This window comes from Phodopus roborovskii, unplaced genomic scaffold (genome assembly GCF_943737965.1).
Source record: "Phodopus roborovskii unplaced genomic scaffold, PHOROB, whole genome shotgun sequence".
NCBI classification, from domain to species: Eukaryota; Metazoa; Chordata; class Mammalia; order Rodentia; family Cricetidae; genus Phodopus; species Phodopus roborovskii.
The window spans coordinates 22,983,034-22,992,811 of NW_026126416.1; the positions used below are offsets into that span (position 1 = coordinate 22,983,034).

General features: G+C 42.9%; 1 protein-coding gene across 1 annotated transcript in view; it reads right to left on the minus strand.

Annotated features, from left to right (window-relative positions):
* The window catches only part of Atrn (attractin), a 110,954-nt gene extending 101,667 nt beyond the window's left edge, over positions 1-9,287 (minus strand). Inside the window, exon 1 of the mRNA XM_051183365.1 lies at positions 8,746-9,287. Coding sequence (XP_051039322.1) covers positions 8,746-9,260 — 515 coding nt within the window. The 5' untranslated portion in view covers positions 9,261-9,287. The remainder of the gene's footprint in view (positions 1-8,745) is intronic.
* Between the last annotated feature and the right edge of the window lie 491 nt (positions 9,288-9,778).

A 9,778-nucleotide genomic window follows, 5' to 3' on the forward strand; every position in this document is an offset into this window, starting at 1 on the left:
CAGTAGAGAAGCTATAGATGGAAGTTACTTTTATCAAACTGCATTTGAAAAGAAATCACATAAAATAGTAAAGCTCCAATTGGGAAACCAGTTTCATCTCAGTGGCTGCTCAGACACAAACATTTCACAAAGCACAACTGAAGTTTCATTTTACTTCTGGAAACAAGTTCGTGTTAAAACCAAACATTAATGTAAAATTTCTGTTCAACCATAGCCACTTCCTATTTAATTAAAAACTGTTCTGATTATAAATATATTCCGATTTTCCTCTGCATATTTATACTCATGCCTCTATACTGTAGTAAATAAAACTATTTGACTATCTTGGGGACCTTTAATAGAAGTAATTTATGGTAATGTGTTACAGTATGGGGAGCTTCGTAACCCTACTTGGCTAGCCCTCCCTCCAGATGAAACTTGCTATAGCAGGAAGGTTTCAATTGTAAGTGACAAGACATCAACTCTAAGGCTGAAGAAAAATAACAACTGTGGTGCCTCACAAACTCTAACCGTGGCCTCAGAAAAGAACTGGCAGCACAGATGCAGAAAGTCCTCTGCCATCCTCCCACTTCTGGAATTCACCTGATCTAGGTGAATTCCTCTGCAAACAGCAACATTAGCTGTAACACTCTAAAGCCGGTCAAAACAGAAAGAAGACAAAGCCTCTCCTTCATACACACCCACAGAGAAGTCTCCAGCCAGTCCTGAGAGTCCCTTTGCTTAGACAGCTTAAATCACATGCCTCTCTCCAAACAGTCACTATGGCTACAAACCTACATGCCTTGATGGTGGGTATAGCGTCAGCCAAGGACACACCCTGAAGCTGCAGGCTGTTAATAAAAGGCCACACCACGGTCACCTTCCAATCTCCCTTCCTTCCAATACATCTCCACTCCTCACCCTCCATGCACACAAACACTGGCTTCATCAACAATATCCATTTATGTTTCAGTTCCATTAACTGTTGTGGATTGAACTATGTCATACAAATATGTATGTTGAAGCCCTCCCTAACCCTGGTCACTGTGAATGTGACTTTCAGGACATTACAAATACAGTCAGATTAGGAAAAGGTCATGCATATACATGAATATGTCTATAAAGGAAGAGATTCTGTGTAAGAGTACAATGTAGACTGCCAAGGAATGGCTGATTGCTGATACTCCGGAAACTAAGACAAAGGCATGGAACATATTCTCTCCAGTCTTCAGAGGCACGTGTGCATTATTTTTACCTCATTTTAGACATGTAGCCTCCAAAAATATGAGGAGATCCATTGTGATAAGCCAGCAGTGTGTGGTACAATAGCACACTAGGAAATCAAGGCACTCAGTATGATAACCCATGATTTGCCTATGCAAAAACTCTTGATTCCTTCTGTAATATCTTTCTCTCTCAGAGAGCCTAATTGAACTCAACCTCTTAGACGTGCCCCAAGTCCTCTCCTCCATGATGCATTCTATTAGAGCCCTGAGAAGATTCTTTCTAACACAGCTAGTTCAGCATCATATACTGCCTGTATTTCTGTCGTGAAGTTCTAACTGCCTATGCCCACAACCATCTCCTCTCAGGATTCTGGGCTCTCTGAGGGACGAGCAAGGCCTAATTCTCACCCTCATATTCTCAAAATGGGGCACAATATCTAACATATAATAATCATTCATATGATAATCTATGAATTGAACAGGTTGATGACTCATCTTAAAAGAAGGTAATACTGTCAGGAGAACTATTTTATAAAGAACTAAAGATACTCCAGGCATGGTGACACACACCTTTAATCCCAGCACAATCTGTGACCTCAAAGCTAGCCTGGTGTTCATGGTAAATTCCAGACCATATGGGATTAAACCAGCAGTTTAAGGCCATCCTATGCTACACAGGAAGTTCAAAGACAGTCTGAAAAAGCCATTTATAAATTAGGTCAGGGCTTTAACTTAGAGAGTTTGCTTTACCAAGGACAAGGCCCTGGGTTCAGTTCCCAGCTCAGTGGGGGTGGGGGGAGGTGTGTGGATTGTAATAAAGGGAGTAAACAAAGAATTCAGCAAAGACCAAAAACAAAAAAACATAAAACAAAGCAAAAACCTACAAAGTAGAAAGATTTGACTGGAAAAAGGGAGAAGTATAAAGGAATGGGAGCCTGATGCTCAAGGCTATTCTGTAGATAAGTAGAATCTTGCTTGTTTCTTTTGTGAATTTTTATTCATTTACTGGGGAAAGAGCACACATGTGTGCCACATTGCTGGCGGGTGGACATCAAAGAAAAGTTTTGCAGCACTGGTCTTCTCCTTCCACTGTGTGGGTCCTATGGATCAAACTCACATTGTCAGGCTTGGCTACAAGTGCCTTTACTTCCATAAGAAGGCCTTTCAAAGAATTTTTCTGCCAGCCATGGTGGCTCATGCCTAGAATCGTAACACTTAGGAAGCTGAGGCCAGAGGGTCACAGTAAACTCAGGTCTATCCTGGACTATAGAGTGAGATCCTGAAAAAAGAAGACAGACAGTCTTCTGAATATAACAATGACACATTTTTAGATTTATATGAGAACACATGAGATGGTTACAGTCATTGTGGTTGCGGCACAGACAGGTCAGCAATAAGGTGAAGGGCAGGGTGCTCTTGACAGCAGATAGGCAAGGAGGAGCAAACTAATAAAACTTTATACAGCTGTGGAGAGCCTTCTAAGTTTTGGGCTTTCCTTGGCTAAACAAGGACTTGCCACTGAAAGAGGAAGAAGGGAGGGAGAGAGAAGGGAGGGAGGGAGAAGGGAGGGAGGGGAGGAGGAAGAAAAAGATTTTTTCTTTTTGATGAGGATGATATTAAGCTTGTTTGGTGTTGGGCTCAACTCAGGAGAAGCTGAAAGCAAAACATCCCAACAAAGATTCCAGGAAATGCCTGAAGATAGAGACATTCAGGAGAAACAGAAGGCAAAGTATATACATATCAATCATATGAATAAAATGATTCTTATTAGAGTCCTAAGAAATATGTTATAAAGAAGCTAGGCAACTCACGCCTACAATCTCAGCACCTGTGAGATCAAACCAGAAGGATTGCTGCAAGTTTGAGATCTACATATCTCATAGACTACATATCAAATTGTACCAGACCAGTACCACACCACCCAACAAATATAGTAATGTACAGGAGAATCTCAGTGCCACGCACTCTTCCAAAGTCTGAAAATATAGCATTAAATAAGACAGATCTAAGTTGGGGCCAGGCAGTGGTGGCTCACACTTTTAATCCCAGCATGCAGGAAGCAGAGGCAGGTGGTTCTCTATGAGTTCTAGGCCAGCCTGGTCTACAAAGCTAGTTACAGAACAACTAGGGCTGTTACACAGAGAAACCCTGACTCAAAAAAAAAAAAAAAAAAAAAAAAAAAAAAATGGGTCCATGAGCATAAAGTTACAGTTTCGGGTTAGTAGCAACAATTATCTAATAAGTATTACAAAAACATCAAACTTGCCATTTTCTTCAAGTTTTATTTCTCAAATTCCCTCTCTCTTGTTACACAGGCATTTGTGTCCAACAATTCTAGCAACTAAGATGCTTTTATGTCACCTTTTCTATTATGAAAATTTATTTTGCTTCCTTTATTTTTCAAAGCATTTGCTGGGATCAAGATAGTCCTTCCAAACAATGATCAAAAAGGTAACCGGACTCAGACAAAAATGATAGGCCAAATAGGATCACAGACAGCAGGATTTCAGACTCACACAAGGCCTAAGTTCAAATTCCAATTTCACAGAAGTTCTGTGGCCTTGGGCAAGTTATTCAATAAATCTGCAAGCTTTGTACTTTGGTATATCCCGTGGTAACACACACCTGGCATGAAAAATTCTGACTTCCATCCCCAACATGAAAAAAGAAAAAAAAAAACAAAAACAAAAACAAAACAACCAAACAAAACAAACAAAAGCCAAGAACACTTCAGAGTAGGTGAAATAGCTCAGTAGGTTAAGGCACTTGCCACCTATCCTGACAACCTGATTTAAACTTCCAGAGCAGATGTGGAAAAAGAACCAGCTCCATAAAATCATCTTCTGCCCTCTAGACAGGCATGTATGCCTATAAATAAACATCCTGCACTAATACAAAACAATGCTCTTTTTAAAAGCTCACTTCATAGGCAGTTTACCTGCCTATGAAATAGGAATACTTAAAATTAAAAGGGGTAATTTCTAAAAGGCATTTTCAAGGCACAATACCTGGAAAAATAATTGAAGTAAAGGGAGATGCTGCTGTAAATATCACTACTGATTACATTATATACTGACACAAAATAAATGCAAATAAATCCTTTTCCTTTCCTAGAAGGTACATCTTAATGCAGCCAATTATATGGACCCAACTCACTCACTCCCTTTGCATCCTCCAAAAGTTTTGCACAAAAGGAACTTAAAGAATTAAATGTACATGAATTTCACAAACAATATATTTTAACCTCTAAATTAATAGAGGCATATTTATTCATCCAAAAATTTTTCAATAGTAATGTCACAAGCAGAAAAAAATTATCACTTAATTGTGAAGATTCACATAAAAATGAAAGTATATATTACCTTGCCAGGTGGTAGTGACACAGGCCTTTAGTCCCAGCACTTGGGAGACAGAGGCAGGTGGATCTCTGTGAGTTCAAGACCAAACTGGTCTACATAGAGAGTTCCAGGACAGGCTCCAAAGCTACACAGAAAATCCATGTCTCAAAAAAAAAAAAAAATAAGTATATTACCTCAATAACCATCCATCTATAGTTATTTTTATTGAACTAATACCATTAACTTATTCTCTATAACCAATCATTTTTCATGTAGGAAAAAAAAGTGACTTACTATAACATAAAATAATTCACACACACACACACACCTCTGCCCACACACAAAACTAAAACACACACCTTGACTTGATGCCACTCTAAACCAGCACAGTAGGGCTGGGAAGGTAGTTCAGTGGTAAAGTGTTTACCTAGCACACATAAGGCTCTGGATTCAAGGCCCAGCACTATACTGAAAATCAGAATTAAGTCAAAAACTTATCCACTCAATGCCTTTCAGTTTAAATGAAAGAAGAAAAGAAAGGGGGGGAGGGAGTTAAACCAGGATTCATATTACTGTAATCAACAGCAACATTTAACTCTTTACTCACCCTCATTAAATAATTCAACTAAAAGCCTGCAACCTCCTCCTCCTTTTTTGCTATTTATTTACTTATTTTTAATTTCTGAAACAACCTCAAATAGCCCACATTACTCTTGAACTGCTATGTAGCTGAAGCTAGCCTTGAACTGTTCCTCCTGTCTCGGCTTCCCAAGAGCTGCAATTATCGGCGTGAGAAAATATACACACATATGTTTTTAAGTTGTTTTAAATTTATTTTATGTGAATTGTGTACCATGCATTACCTTGTACCCATGGAGGTAAGAAGAGGTCATCAGCCAGGACTTCCAACCATTAAGGCAATTCTTGAGCCTTTTTTTTTTTTTTTTTTTGAATTAGATTCATAAAGGCCTCAAACTTGCTATATAGTCCAAATAGCCCTGGCTGATATTTGAATTTCTTTCTTTCTTTTTTTTAAGATTTATTTATGTATTATGTATACAGTGTTCTACCTGTATTGTCTGGCCCTGCAGGCCAGAAGAGGGCACCAGATCTCATTTTAGATGGTTATGAGTTACCATGTGGTTGCTGGGAATTGAACTCAGGACCTCTGGAATAGCAGTCAGTGCTTTTAACCTCTGAGCCACCTCACCAGCCCGACATTTGAATTTCTGATCTTTCTATTTCCACCTCCAAAGTTCTGGGATTACAGGTGTGTGTCACTTCTCCTGACCTTTAATTCTCTTAAAAATTCCAGAAGTCATTTACTATAATAATATTGTCAGAGGCAGTCATAATTGTTTGCCCAGGAAAGTACACTGATAGCGATTAGAACAAGCTCAAAGGGAATGTCTGTAACAGTCACTTACATATTAGAGCATTTGAGGCATTATCGGAAGTGCCTGTTCTCTGTTTAAAAGGCTCCTCTCTGAACTGTTCCCATAGACTCACAGATCTTTTTCTCTCCCTGGCAATCCCTTTTACAGGTAGATGATGACCCCAAACAACACTTGTGCCAGGCACATGCCTTGAAAACACCCCAAACTCAGCGCATATAAAACTAAGCTTAGCCTTCCTGTGTCCCTGTGTCTTATAAATGATATCAATCACAAAAAATAATATCTACTTTTTCCCTTACCATCACTCCCTCTTCTAAGAGCAATCCAGCCTGAAAGAAAGACCTAATCATTTTATCTCTCCAGCACCACACGATATCTGCCATGTCTCCATTACCACTGCCTCTGACCTACACCAACAGTCTCCATCAGCTAGCTGCCTATGACTTCTCACATCCAGTGTTAAACACCTACCCCAAACAATACAAACAATGCCACTGTGTCTACCAGAGTATCACAGATTTTCAGAATCTGAAGATCCCTCCACCCATTGATCTTGGAAGCATCTAAAGTCAACTGACTTTCAAGACTATTCCTGTTCTGGCTCTAATTTATACGCCTATAATGAAAACTGAGTAACCTGTTGCATTCCATTGCTCATGGGTGAATGTTCAAAATTCTAAATCCACTTCCTACCTCTACTTGGCATGGCACAACCCTCTCTCTCCAATCTTGCTCTCTCTGCTCCAGTCACTCCCTCTAATCTGTCATGATACCACTCATTCTCCATCTTGGCCCTTCAACATCAGGGCTCAGGAACATCTCAACAGAAAGATGAATCTTAGTCTCAGTTTGAACCATGTTAGCTTTTTCTGTTCCTGTATGTTTCACCTCCACAGTAATGCAAAATTACAACAGACTGATTACTTAAAAGTTTAAGAACTTTTAAGAATCATTTATTTCAGCCAAGTGGTGGTGGTGGCACATGTCTTTAATACCAATACTCATGAGGCAGAGGCCAGCCTAGTCTACAAAGCGAGTTCCAGGACAGCCAGGGGTACACAGAGAACACTGTCTCAGTGGGGGAAAAAGAATTATTTAATTTTTATTTTGTGTATAAGTGTTTTGCCTGCATGTGCCGCCTGGTGCACTTGGAGGTCAGAAGAAGGTGTCATTAGATTCCCTGAACTGGAGTTACAAGTAGTCATGAGCCACCATGTGAATGTTGGGAACCAAACCCAGGTTCTCTGCAAGAGCAACAAGTACTCTTAACCACTGAGCCATCTCTCCAGCTCCATTATGGTATTTTTATTCCCAAACTAAAAGATAAGTTCCACAAAAACAAAATTAGATCTGTCATGTTTGCCATTATATCTCACAGCCTAAAACAGAGCACTTACTTATCAATATGTGCAGATGAACAAGATTCATAAATCACAATATCCTAAACTTTAAGACTAGCCCACAAAATACTGGTCCCAAAGTTACTTGGTTTCTCCATTCATAAAACTTAAGAGCTCATCTTGTCACTATTCTCTGAGTCCCCTAGATCTAACATTATCAATAATGTTAACATTCCAAACTTCTCCTTCACAATTCTCTTCTACAGGGGCACCTGCAAAACTCCATCTTCTAGGTTCCAGCACTTTGTCTGCATCTTTCTTTCTATCTGGAAATCTTTTCCTCAGCTGCACATCTGCAAATCCTACTTAACCTCAAACGCTCATATTCAATGTCAAGTCCCCCTCCAGTCACATACTCTCTACATCTTCATTCCCAGAGGTGCTACCTGTGCCCCTTTCAGGTCTCAGATCAAAGGGCACTCAAATGAGTGGCTTCTAATGTCACTAGCTGGTCAGAATCCTGTACAACCACCTGTTAGTATTTTTGCTGATAGCTATCTGAAATTATCTTGCTCATTCCTTTTTGCCTGTCATCCCTCATCAGAACATAAGATCAATTGGAGCAAGAACCCCAATTTGTCATGTTCACCACATTTCCTCACTCTCCCATGTCAAATGAGGAAGAGCCAACAAACATCTGCCAAAGTTATGGATGACCCCGTAGTTCTTATATCTTGAGATCCTGTGTTCATAAACTTCCCCATGCTGTATTCCTAAGTTCTTGTGGACCACACCAAACTTGGGCTAATCTATCTATTTGTGTGTATTATCAAGAAATCTTTTCAAAACTGAAGCAAGTAACAGATAAATGCTAATTATTTAATAAGTGACCTCTCCAAGAGATTCTGCTTCAAACTAGCATAAGTGCATGCTATGAAGACTCCAGGGCTAAAAGGAATCTCCTCTCTAGACAGCCCATTCCAATACACCACCAACAGTGAGGACCCAAAAACTATTTTCTTCACTTTGCTGTCAATGACAATCACTCCTACATCTATCCTAAAATCTCACACTCCATCTCCACCCTTCTGTTTCCATCCAATATGTCACTTCCACGGCTGTGCTTCTTCTAGGTACTGACATCTCCAGTCTCTTGGGATGACCAAAGGACTGGCTCACTCACCTTTTCCTTTATACCTCCTTTATCCTAAACAGAACCTTTTTCAGGACCGGCTTTTACACTCTTCAGGACCCAAATCTAAGCCACAGCAACAAATGCCTCTAGTGTTCCCATTCCTTCTCAGCCTTCCACCACAGGAAGACCCCAAGGCCACAAATGCACATCCCTGCCAGAAGGCAAGCGACCATCAGTGGGGCGAACCCTATCCTACCGATTTCATGCCCCGCACCTGCCTCGGGCCTGGAACGTCTGGCTGGGCCTGCACCCCCCAACACCCGCACTCACCTGAAGCGGCCCCCGCAGTGCTGGCATTGCTCGCCCACCCAGCCCGCGGGGCAGACGCACTGGCCAGTGCCAGGGTTGCAGCGGCCGCCGTTGACACACGGCCGGTCACATTCCTTGGCCTCGGCTGCGGCCGAGCCTGACACCGCCGCCGACACCGCCGCGGCCTCGGCCTCCCGGGGCAGCGGCAGCAGCAGTAGCGAAAAGAGCAGCGGTAGCAGCAGCGGCGGGGGCAGCGCCCGCGACAGCACCCCCGGGAGACACAATCCGGCGCGCGGCCCCGGCCTCCAGGCCCCAGTCGCGGCGCAGAGTCGGCGCTGCTCGACCTTCCTGCCCGCGGGCGCTGCTGCCGCCGCCGCGCTCCCCCTCAGCAGCGCCTCAGTCGCCGCCGCCGCCGCCTCCACCATCTTCCTGGGGCTGAGCCGGCGCCCAGCGAACACATACACACCCCGCACGCCGGCTCCGCTTCGCCTGGCCGTGCTGGGCGGGGCCGGACGACGGTGGCCCGACCGGTCCATACCCAGGGCGGAGCTCGGGCTACGCGGCGGGCGGGGGCGGGGCTGGTGTGCCCGGTGGGCGGGACCAGGGCCTTGGTCCTCTCGCTTGCGGTGTGGCACAGCTGGCTGGGTAGCAGGGTCTTGACGTGGTGCAACTCCTCCCGGCGGCGGAGTCTCTTTGCTTTTCACGACGTGCCACCGCGAGACAGCCAGTGCCTCCCTATGGCGACTGCCTGGCTCGCCCGACAAACTGACTGCGGTGTTACTCTTTGGACGCCTCCTGCCCATCAGCTTGTTGCCCCCAACCTCTTGATGACAAACAAGGCTAAACAGGGTGCCTAATGGTGTGGTGTGGTGCTAGCTGCGACCCTGCAAAAGTAGTATTGCATTAGAGTTTCTAAAATAGGGATAACGAAATGGCACATGTGTTAAGAACCTGACATTTGAATAAATGTGTAACAGACAGAATGAATGCACACACATCCAGACCTCCCTGGATAGCAAATTGAACCAGTGTCAGACCAGGTCTACATACACCT